General features: G+C 42.4%; 1 protein-coding gene across 5 annotated transcripts in view; it reads right to left on the bottom strand.

The window, feature by feature from the left end:
* Window positions 1-983: 983 nt before the first annotated feature.
* The window catches only part of LOC142575437 (serine/threonine-protein kinase Nek7-like), a 45,174-nt gene continuing 33,862 nt past the window's right edge, over window positions 984-12,295 (bottom strand). For 2 of the 5 annotated variants that reach the window (XM_075684824.1, XM_075684816.1), the window contains 2 exons: window positions 9,573-9,686; window positions 3,578-6,705 (listed from right to left, as the gene is read on the bottom strand). In XM_075684824.1, the coding sequence (XP_075540939.1) occupies window positions 6,505-6,705; window positions 9,573-9,686 (315 nt within the window). In that variant the 3' untranslated portion in view covers window positions 3,578-6,504. Of the gene's footprint in view, window positions 3,552-3,576; window positions 6,706-9,232; window positions 9,340-9,572; window positions 9,687-12,295 lie in introns of those variants that run through there. The other 3 variants (XM_075684839.1, XM_075684832.1, XM_075684846.1) reach the window with 3 other exon arrangements.

The raw sequence follows: 12,295 nt of genomic DNA on the forward strand, positions 1-12,295 counted from the left end.
GCAAGCACTTGCTACCCACCTCTGTTGCTGCCACAGTTTCGCACAATAATTACTAGAGGAAACTCTGGCGCTAGTGCCTATAGGAGGTGCAACGGGGTCATTCAGCCAGCACGGGAATTATGGGAAGTACATTGATTTGCTTAATTACCTCGTCCTTCTGGCTTCAAATGGGTTCGTGACCTTGTAAACTCGTCATTTTCAACAAACTACTACGTAATAAGTAATTAAATAAACATTATCAAAATTGTCCAGCAGCAGGATTCGAACACAGGACTTCTAGCGCATAAGCCTGATATTGAAACAAGCATGCCACGGATGCATGTATCGACAAGAGACATAAAAGACCCATATAAATTTATCGTGGGCAAGCCAATGTCTTGAGACGCTTGGTGCAATTCAATTGGCCACCTTGACAAGTTTAATTGTCGCAATTAGTAGAATTTGTGCATGTTCGCAGCATCTTCTGCGCTTCGAACAATATAGATTGCTCTGAAATTTATGACAATGAAGGCATAAAAATACTAATAAAGCCACAAGAACGTCTGAATCCACAAGCATGATCAGACAAATCAATGTAGTTCTCATCGTTCCCGTGGTGGCTGAACGGTTGCAACACCAGAGGAGACTCTATGGTTGCTGCTGCTGCTGCTGCTGCTGCAAGCTTGCACAGATGATGTCACAGTGGTTAGCGTGCAGCTCTGGGCGTGCCGGCGTGCAGCTGCCATGTGCTCACAATCCTCCAAAAATACAGCCATCTGTTTAAAGATATGTGAAATAAACTGCGTATTGGAACAGCCACGTCTTCAGTGTCGAATTTTGATGCTTCCCTCATTTTTTCATATTTTTCTTCAGTATCCCTCTAATGAGTGGGTCTAGCTTTTGCAGGCTTTGAATGCTCACCCTCAACCAAAGGGGCTGTTTCTTCTCTGGAAACTAGCTGCACCTGCAACTCACCGCATACTGTGACAAAATGCAGCCAAATATGTATGTAAAACACTTTATTCATAAACTTCCAGAAAATATATTCTATAATGTCACTGTCGACAAAGAGCTGCTGAACAGTTCTACATGCTCCTGTGACTTCCTCAAGCAGGTACAGCCTCCTTAAAGATACACAATCAACATGTGCACATAAAAAAATGTATACTTCAAAAAATATATGTGCTATTTAAAGGCCCCTTCAATCTAGCTTGCATTAATATATCATACACAACATAAATTCACGGCACAATATCATAACAGTCGACTTGAGCAAATAATCATCATCTGGTATTTGGCTGGCAGATGGCAAATACATTCAGTTCATCACAAGTACAAATGTGACCATGCCATTGTAACAAATCTGCAGGGCATGGCCCCTGCAGCAAATGCAAATAAACACTTTCATATACTATTTGGGAGGTGTTGCAAGCATGCACTGAAACTGCCAGCTGTAGCATGTTTGTTGTTGTGCAGTGATACATATCTTTTTTTTTTTAACTAGGCACTGATGTGACATTTCCTGCCACCAAGTGACCTTGTCGTATTAGCATTAGACTGTCATATGTTAATACTGGCGATCGCAATCATCACTATGCTGGTAGCAACACCATCAGAAATTACCACTTTTCGACATTAACTTGCAATGCAACCTAGTGTCACTAGTGCAAACTAGTGCCATATTTATACACTAAAACGAAGGTTTTGCATGACTCCTTGACGCTCAACACAACAAGGTTCACAGAAGGGGGACTCATTGCCAACATGAAACACATTTTGCAAGCTTAACTTGCAGTCATGACATGGTGCCATTTCCTTTTCCATTGTTCCTTAGCCACATGAGGCTTGAAGACATCTGCCTTCTGTCTATTTTTGAAACACTTTCACTCAACATTTCTCATGTAGACACCAAGTGTAGCTTACTCCTAATCGCAGAGAACTTGCTGGCTCTGAAATGTGGCCAAATACAAGAGACATGCACTGCTAAAAAATTACAAGCAATACAAATGGTGGTCATGGCATCTATCGTTTCTGAATTTCTCCCCTCAAACAAATCTATGCACAAGATGAACCTCTTTGTGAGAGGTGGTCTCCAAAAGACCCATGTTTATTCTGTATCAGTGCTCAATGCACTTTTCTCACCAGCCCTCACCACTCAGTTTATTACTACGAATTTGCAACAACTGGTCCAGTGCAACACCACTTCAGCTGGTGTAGACTGTTTTAGTGCATGGTGCAACACCCCATGACCTAATTAAATGTCCTCAGGGAGTCAACTATGTAGAAGCTGTTCCCTATTAGATTGACTAGGAATGCTAGCACCAGACTGAACAAGGGCACAGTGAATAAGATGCACAGCTCATACAACTGAAAAATGACATCTCAGAAAGTTCAGACAATGCTAAAGCAAAAGTATTTCCAATATAACCAATAGCAAAACCAAGCTGCCAGCAGTTGCACATTTTCACAACAGGCAAGTACTCAGTGCTACACAATTTGCTTTTAAGAACAACACTTGACAGTTTCATCAGCATCTGCCACATTTGTGTAAAGCAGCTCTTGAGCAGCTGTTTAAACATAAGCTTCAAAATGGCATGGTGCAATTTTAGACTAACAAAGTAGATTTCTGTAGTCAGGAAAGTGACATGGTATAGCACAAAGCATTAAAACTTATCAACCCAACAGCACCTTAGATATGGCCAGGAACAAAAATAAAGAGTACAGGACCATTTGTTCAGCAAACAAAATGGATGAAGCTCCAAAAAACAATTTTGTTGTGGCTAGGTGTGTTGCCTGGAACTGCGACGCTTAACCATGTAGGCTGCATGTGTGTTCCATCTACGTGCCCAGGCTGCAAGAAAACACTGCGTTTTCATGGCTTCAGTATTAATCTTATATTGTTGAATCTACTTTTCCCATGCATTGCCTTGGTTTGTATGAAGGATACTAGCTTCACTGGCTGACCAAGTGAAGGTCGTCTTTACTAAAATGAAACAGCACTGGATGCTGTACAACAGAGATATGTGCACTGCATGTGTTCTACTAAAAATGTTTCATGCAAGAAAGCCTATCCTTCATTGTATCTTAATGCAGTTCCTGGATATCTGAAAAATGGTGTACCAAGACATCACCAGTCAGTGTTCTCTTGCATATTTTCAGAAGCAACAGTCACCCTTACAGCACCATGCTGCAAGGCACTGCAGTCGCTTCTTAGTGGCTAAAGATCCAGCTTCTAGCCATAACACATTTTATCACAAAGACAGCAATGAAACATTCTTCAGCACGCCATCTTCCATTCACTGTGCCCTTTCTGATTCCAGTCAATCAAGCAAATTCCATTGACAAGCTTATTTTGTACTCATACACATCAAACCATGAGTGTACAGTGCAAAAGACTTGCGCTGCTGCCGGTCAGCGAGATCACCATGTCACGTAGAGGCCAGTGCTTTTGCCCTGCATGCAGATGCCTGTACGAAGCGCTCGTACATTTGTGTGGCCACGGTGCAAGCGTAGCTTATATCCCGGCGCTTCATGGGGTTTGGATCCATGCAGACAGCAACCAGGGCACGTAGCTGTTGGGGGGGGGGGGGGCAACAGGAAGGGATGTGCTGTATATTTATTATTAAAAGAATGCCAGTGGCTCAGCACAGCAGTGGGTTACAAGCCACTTCTGTTATTCAGTGTCCACATGCAGCCTGATAGCTCAATCAGATGGCAAATCCAGTGCCACTTTGAATGAGTGCACTTCACTTCATAAGGTGCCATTTTGACAGCTTGGTGATACAAAAAAAAAAATCGATGTGATTATTAGTATTTGGAAAGGGGTCATTAATGTTGTTTCCTGATTATGAGAAACATGTCTTAAATGGAATTCCAAAAACGGTTAAGCATCACCATACCTGTGCAGCTAACCAATATTCGAATTTGCTGTAATACATGTAGGACAACAATACGACAGCAGCAGCAGCTGAAATTGAGCATAGGAAGTGGAAGATTATTCTTGATCTTTAGTCAATTGAAACAAACACAGGTGGAATCATCATCATCATAATCATCATCATCATCATACTTTATGTCCACTGCAGGTCAAAGACTTCCCCCAGAGATCTCCAATTACCCCCATCTTGTGACAGCTGACACAGTGGAATAATCACTGTGCAAAGATACTGCACCTTTTTGTGCATGCTGTTTTTGTTTACTCTTACAACTTATGTTGTCAAGATTGTTCACTTTGAAGGAGGGAGAAGGAGTCAAGAAAGTTCACCAAATGCGCTCAATCAGTTTCTTTCATAGTTTCACTTATCTTTGCTATCGTAATACTACCCGATTTTTGGCCTATCCCCCACAGTATATTTGTGCCATTCTTGAAGGAAATCATCATCAGCAAGCACCACTGAATGCACTCTGCAGTGAGTAGCACTACACTTTGTCGTGTGACAACCTCTGAATGACACTATAACGCCAAACGGCTCTCACATAAGGTGACACTTGTTCACAGTGACACTAAATTTGCCTGTCAGACAGGAATAACAAGTCACCATTCACATGCTGCTCGCTGCGTAGTGTTGCACCTTCCACACCACAGATTATGTTAGGGTCACACTTACTTTGTGTCTAAAGGACACACAAAAAAAGACATGCTATCATTGTTAAAAAACATAATAATAATAATACTCCAAAGTGGGCTTACACGGGTAAATACCCTATAAAATAAATAAATAAATAAATAAATAAATAAATAAATAAATAAATAAATAAATAAATAAATCCAAAGTTCATGGTTTCAGCAGTGCCAGAAATCTTGTATGTTATCATAGCAACTTTGTTGGCTAACATACTGCAAACCATCACTGTCAGCCTATGTTCATTGCAGGACGAAGACCTCTCCCAGTAACGTACTGTGACTGAGCATTTCTTTTTATTTATCGGGTTTTACTAAGAATTTAGGCTATAATTATATGACTGAAATATAATATTCTGATTCAATCTGTGCATGTGTGAGCTGAGGAACTGTAATCTAAGTATCGTTGTGCACATTAGCATGCACCAAGTGCCAGAAAAATGAGTCTCGACAACCATGCCAAGCACATGGTTACTATGCCAGCTATATTGTCACTAATAACAAATTCTTGACAAAAACAATATAGCATAAGCATGAAACTAAGATATTTTGTGCACAGAAGAGTTGGTTTTGCTACAGCTGGAAAGAAGTATGTATGTTTAATTATTGCAACACTAGACCTAAAAGACCAGGAAGCTCTGCCGCAATGCTTTTTGCAGAAGTTTTGGATGGTGATTGATTGGGGTGCTGCATAGGAGGTTGCTGATTGCATCCTCTCATGAAGCAAAGGCAGACAAAAGTAGCAGGTGATGTGTCCTTGCAGTGCCTGGGGATCTCCATCACGTAGCACAAAGTGCCGGTCCTTCGTGATTTATTTTTGGGCCGAATTGATAGGATTTTTGCCATATGGTTGCAGCGCACTAAGGTCATCAGGGTTTTCTGGTATGTTGACGACTTTCTTATTCTAATGAAAACAGGTACATAATGCTTCGAGCAAGAAGTCGTGCAGGTGCTATGCAATTTTGAAGACACTCTGAAATCTCCTGAGTAACTTATGAGCTTTCCGAGTATGACATGATTAGGAATCTGGACCTAAGGTTCTACCTTTTGTAGTGGTAGGTTTGCTAGTGCTAGTATGAGCCTCGTGCTCAGAAGCCTCTGCTGCTGTTTGGGACACTCAAAACTGGTGAAAAGAGGGATTGTGCACTTGGCCCCAAACAACACAAGGTTTCAGTCTTGTCACCATGACATGAACATAGAGTTTCAAATGCAAGTGTTGAGGCTGAAGAGGGCAGGGTTCTCTCAGGACATTGTCAAATCTATCACTGAAGGCTTGCTAAGGGAGGTTAAAAGCCCTCACGACAAGGAACTGAGTCTGTTGGAAAAGAGATTGGCAGGAATGAAGACAGCTGTTATTCTGCACCTGTACGAAGTATATCTTATAGGCTCAGAAAGATCACAAAGAGTACTAGGGTGTGGGTTGTTTTTAGCCCTGGAGAAACCGTCATGGCCTTGCAGACCTTCCTCAACGCTCCTCTAAATAGGGTGCATGATCAAACATAGGCACAAGTTTGTGGGCTGTGTGAAAGGCATGCATTCAATTCCTTTGTCATGCAGTAAGAGGTATGATGGTCAAGCTAGGTTCGGCCTTCCTTTGGAAGCATAATTATGATGTATGCAACTGTGTATCTGGTCACTTAGGCATTCCTGTGAGTGATTGTGAGTGTAAACCTAAGTTGAAAGCTTGTGCCTTGTTTTGGGAGAAAGTGCGAACCAAACTACTCAGAAGATCTTGGAAGCAGCAGGAATAGTGTCTAGGCAATAGTTGTATAAGTAAGGCAGATACAATTGACATACATAAAGAGCTGACACTCCTGTCACGGTCACAAGTAGGGTGTGGTTTGTGATAATGATTCTTCATCACGTGCTACCACACGCATTCTTTTCGTTTTCTTTTATTTCGCCTAGTTGACTTGATGTCTGTTGTCTAGATAACACAATGAGTGTATATATGTTTGCATGTGTATAAATAAGGTCAGTTGGAAGACAACACTCAGTCTCCTGGTTAGCCTAGAACAATGTCCACAAGTATTCGATGGGTCTTGTGGTGAGCCTTTTTGTCCGCAAGCCAGGACTGTAGCACTGTGGTGTGTCCTGAGTAAACCCTTAAGGACGGCAAAAAATGAAAAAAATTTGCAAATAAGATGGATTATTTTTTCCATGCAAATGGTTTTGATGATCATATAAAAGCAAGATCATGTGAAAAATTTCTGTCACAAAAGTGAATTTTACTAGGAAAAAAAAAAGCTTGCACTGCAACGAAGGTGCGCTTCACTGTACACAGGTAGAGTTAAACCTCAATATAATGAACTTCAATATAACAAAATTCTCAAAACAACGAAGTACTTAACTTTTTATAGCAATATAACAAAGTATACTTATCTTCCTGCCCATAAAACACTATATATTTAGCACCCCAATATAATGAAGTGTGTTTATACAAGATATTAATATAATGAAATTTCACTGCCACTGCAAAGGAATACAGAGACTATAGATGGAACCTTTCACAGATGCAGACGGTCAAATGGCTGAATTAAAAGTGGCTGCTTGCAAATGCACCCCTCAAATGGCAAACTGAGCGACCAAGACCAACCACCGAAGTGGAACAGCGTCATGTTCCATATATAAAGTCCAAGTCCATATGCGACAAGATGTTATTGCACCCTGCGCACTGTATGCCTTGCGAGCGAGCGAAAGTGTGCGAGGGTGAGCCAAAAAGGGTCATGGCTTAGTAAGCGCCATGTTCCTACATGAGCAAGGGGAAATGGAGGAAGGAAGTGAGCTCGCAGTAATGCGATCAAGCACACGCGAGGGGATGGGAGGGAGTAAGTGGAGTGAAGGTTTAGTGCACATCTCCATTTTTAGCACAACAATGGCTGTCAGCATGCCCGAGGCATATGCAGCCTGCGTGTCCTTTTTTAGATGTAATTTGCTGCGTTTGTAAAGAGTGGGCATGCCGAGATGTCAAACTATAATGTGCATTGTCTTCCCGCGTATTTAGCACTGGAGGTTGCGTAATCTCTAATTTCGGAGACGCGTTGAAGAGATAGGTAGACGAAGCATTCACACCCTGCTGCCGGTGCTTTTCATGATAGTGTCGCTCCACTGCGAGTGACACTATGAGTCGTGGGGTCGGAGTGGCCGCAAAGGCGTGGCTGGCTTCACTTTGTACCACCGATGTCAAGACATTGTTGACATGGCATGAAACCGTATCTTTTGTCGCTGACTCTCAAATTCAACAAAATTAATTTTCTCATTAAAATTTGCTTTTTTTTTTACTGCCCAATAATTAAGAAACTTTTGCGGCCCCTGCCATGAAAGAAAAATTTATCGGCAACTGTACTTATTTACATAAAAGGTCTAATTTCTAAGTAAAAAAATTTCAATATAATGAAGCAAATTGCCAATTTCACCGACTTCGTTATATAGAGACTTAACTGTATGTCTATGCTCTCAACTTCACTCTTCAACGGCTCCTTGTGCCATCTTATGTTATTTATAACAAACACAAAATAATTCGTGCCATCTGGAAGAAGCACGGAGCAACAAAGGAGCTTAAATTGTCTTCAGGCTTCCAGGAAAAACAAGGAAGGTGCTGGACGAGCTAGTCCCGTCGTTCATCTTATTTACAAGCTTGTGCTTGACAAGCTGAGCTCGTCTTCTATCCTTGAAGGGTTATTAAACCCAAGTTTATTGATGATCCGACTCTGCAGCCTTCTCTGCATCGTGTCTGAGAGTCGACGAACCCTGCCATAGTGTCCTTTGTGCACTGCGGTGCAGAGGAGTGTCATGCACATTCCTGACCATCACCCGTGGGGTAAGCCTTGTACAAACACATCTCCACAGTCTATGTTCTGCCCATTTTTGTTAATGTGTGTGTATGCTGCATTGAAAGCTACTGTGGATTTACAATTCCAACCTACCAAGATGAACACCTTTTAAGTTACTACCTACTGAGCTAATCAAGCAGCTACCAAACAAAAGCATGAAGGCAAGTGCATCAAGAAGATGAAGCACTGAAACACTGGCTAGCCAATTGAGTTGTGCAGAAATCCAGCGAGGTAGAGTTACAAATAACAGAAAGTCGCCAGCATCCACTTGAACGCAGCACGAAACTAGCACATGAAGCTGATAGTATGTGCCTGCCCCGGAAAGTCAATGGTACCAGGTTCAGTTCTTGGACTAGGAAAACATTATCTCCTCCTTGCCCTCCTCCCTTGCACATATGATATCAAGCCACCATTCCAGTCAGATCACATCCGCACACTCACCCTTGTACCTACAGCATAGGGCACGTGGCCACAATATAATCGCAGTTGGACTTTATACGGAACATAACGACAACGCTGACGGTGACAGAGACACTGCCGGTAGAAATTTGCCTGGGGTGTCCATATAATTGTTATTGCACCAAAAAAAAAAATTTCATCAAGAATCAAGAAAACCATTTGTTGCCAAGGGGCCTCACAATGATTAAGGTCAAGTCAATTACACAGTTTTGCAGCTAGAAACAGTTGTTATCACAAAGTCTCATAACTGGAAAGACTACAAGCCAAGTCAAATGCAGTGCTTGCAATTTTTATTATTGCTGTGATGTACGAATTGGCGACAATAGAACTGATGTAAGCACTCGTGCGACATCTTTCTTCTACATGCTTTCCTTTTTTCTTCTTGGAGGTCTGCGCACTTCTAAGTTCTCACTTTGCTCAGGGACCAAATGTATCCCATTATGTCCACTATAAAAAGCAAGTGCAACAAAATTCGATTATTTGCCAATGTGCACACTGTGGTGGTAATCAGCCTATGAGAGAAAGGCATGAAGTGTATCGGAAGGAAGCAGCAGTGCAATAGTTATTACCGCTTGTACACAATGGACTGTGGACAATATTCTATTGTGTTTGCTTCACCAATGTGATTCAGAGGCCCTCTCATGTCCCTGGACTGAGCAAAAAGACGGCTTAGTACTCACCTCATCCGAGTAGAGGTTACTTGGAATAGGCGGGTATTCACTTGCCACAACCTTCTTCACAAGAGAGTAAAGGTTCTTGGTCTCATTGGCGAATGGGGACTGCAGAGCTGCCATCTGGAATCATTAAACAGGACAACACATAACTTGAGTGACAAAACAAAGGCAAATTTTAAAAATTGCACACTTCTTGAAATCTAAGCCAACACTGAGACACGGATGGTAGAAAGAGAAAATAAGAGTATCGTTAAATGTGAGCCACAAGAAGTAGCAAAAGCAAGAATGTTTGACATAAAAAAGAGTATCTATTGGTGTTAGCACCTATGCCAGTATCAAGCATTGGTGCTAGCTAGATTGTTTGCCCACACACAATCACTCGTCTCGTTTGTCAGCACTCAATAGCTCACAACCAGCACTGTGTGCTCTGTCAGAGAGTTCATACGCACACAGCATGTGGAAGCACTTGTGCTGTTAGACAAAATGCTGTAATATGGCTTCTGATGGCTACAGCAGTAGCTCATATTAGTTACGACAGGCACTAAAAGGGCTGGTGATGTACGGTTTGCTGTGTGTGCTGCATTTCTTAACTTAAGCTAAGCTATGAATTTAATGCTGCTGCCGATCCTTATATATATATATATATATATATATATATATATATATATATATATATATATATATATATATATATATATATATATATATATATATATATATATGATGAGAAGCCAACAAACACTGACACCAAGGACAACATAGGGAAAATTACTTGTGCTTAATAAATGGAATGAAGAAACGATAAGTTAATGGAAATTAAAGTGGATGAAAAAACAACTTGCTGCAGGTGGGAACTGAACCCACAACCTTTGCATTTCGTGTGCGATGCTCTACCAATTAAGCTACCGCGGCGCTGTTTCCCCATCCACTTTCTTGGGTATTTATGTGTACTAGTAGAACCCTGGGCCCCTCGGTTAACCCCCTTTCTTCTTGTTTATATATATATATATATATATATATATATATATATATATATATATATATATATATATATATATATATATATATATATATATGTTCACCATGTTCATGGTACGAAGGACAAGCTGCACAACCGTCGACAAAGGGGAACAAATAGATTTCATTTGCAGGAAAACAAGCTTTGAGTACATATTAGGGGGCATGATGGACAGCAACATCATCACGTGTGCTGGAAAAGTTTATTACCATGACAGACATGGACATACAGCATGTCTAGATGACTTCGATTTGTTCTGTGCATATTACAAGCAGCAGTTCTGCCAGACTTTTTTTTCCCTAGTAAACGGGTGTCGAGTTCTGTCTGGCTCTTGAGACAGATGATTCATATTGTGTCCAATTTAAGTGCTTAACGGCAGCATCGACAGCATTTTGGGACGGCCCCAAAATGGTCTTCAGGTGGTCTTAGAGAAGCCTTGCAAGGAGAGGCTCTAAATCATGCAAGCAGGTAATGTTTTGGAAGAAAAAAAAATTACTAACTCTTTAAAATATTGTTACGAAGAGGAATCCCGATGCACAAACCTATGTACAAATATTTACATGGGGAAATGTTAGTAGTAATCGCGCAGGCTGCTACAAAGGTCACAGCTCAGGAGACAGTCCACTACTTCCTCTTCATCTCCTTTTTAAGCGCATGGACCTGTCTAAATGCACCGTAACATAACCCCCAGGGCCTGGAGTGCCATCCAGGTGCTTGTTAGAATGATAGCGAACTAGATGAACCGTACGGTTTTAAATGGGACACATGGACGACGTCAGTTCATAGCTGGGACGAGGACAGCATGTCTTCAACAGGGGCAATTTTGGAATTTAAGTGACCTAATCGTTGCAATACCCAGCAGGGCCCGGTATAGTGTGACAGCAGCTACCCTGGCAAGTCGCGGCCTGTGACATTATGGGACTCTTTCCCAGAAGCCGGCGAGGCTACCTCCACCACCTGGAGGACGTCCTCGAAAGGTTGTGTGTCGCCGGGTTGACTCTAAACCCGAAGAAAGCCCAAATAGCTGTGACTCGCATTTCCCTATTGGGCTTTACCATCAACAGGGGTCATGTTCTGCCATGCGAAGAGAAGGTGCGAGCTATCCTCGAATACCCAACGCCGGCGAACATTCAGGGCCTTAGCCACTTTTTGGGAATGGTGAACTATTACAGACAGTTCATGCCGAATTGCGCCACTCTCCAAGCGCCCTTGACCACACTGTTGAAAAAGTCGGCATGATGGAACTGGGGTCCTGAGCAGGAGGGTGCCTTTCATGCACTATCCCGAGCTCTAGTGGCCACAGCCGAATTGAAGCTGCCCGACCTCAACAGGGAGTTCATTGTCCAAGCTGACGCGAGCAACCTGGGCATTGAAGCCGTGCTACTTCAGGGTCACGACGCCGTTCTCCAACCAGTTGCCTTTGCCAGCCACTTAACGCTGCCGGGCGCAACTACAGCATGACTGAAAGGGAGTGTCTCGCTATAGTTTTTGCTCTCTGGAAGTTCGACTGCTATGTCGGCGGAGTGCCGTTTGTGGTGGAGACTGACCACATGGCACTCACCTGGTTTAAGCGCTTGCACGAGCCCTCAGGCTGCCTCGTGCGCTGGGCGTTGTCACTGCAGCGGTACAACTTTGCTGTGCGCTACAGGAAAGGGAGTTCAGACGTGGTGGCTGATGCCCTGTCGTGCACCCCCGTTTCGGCATCTGACCG

The sequence above is a fragment of the Dermacentor variabilis genome, chromosome 1 (assembly GCF_050947875.1).
Source record: "Dermacentor variabilis isolate Ectoservices chromosome 1, ASM5094787v1, whole genome shotgun sequence".
NCBI classification, from domain to species: domain Eukaryota; kingdom Metazoa; phylum Arthropoda; class Arachnida; order Ixodida; family Ixodidae; genus Dermacentor; species Dermacentor variabilis.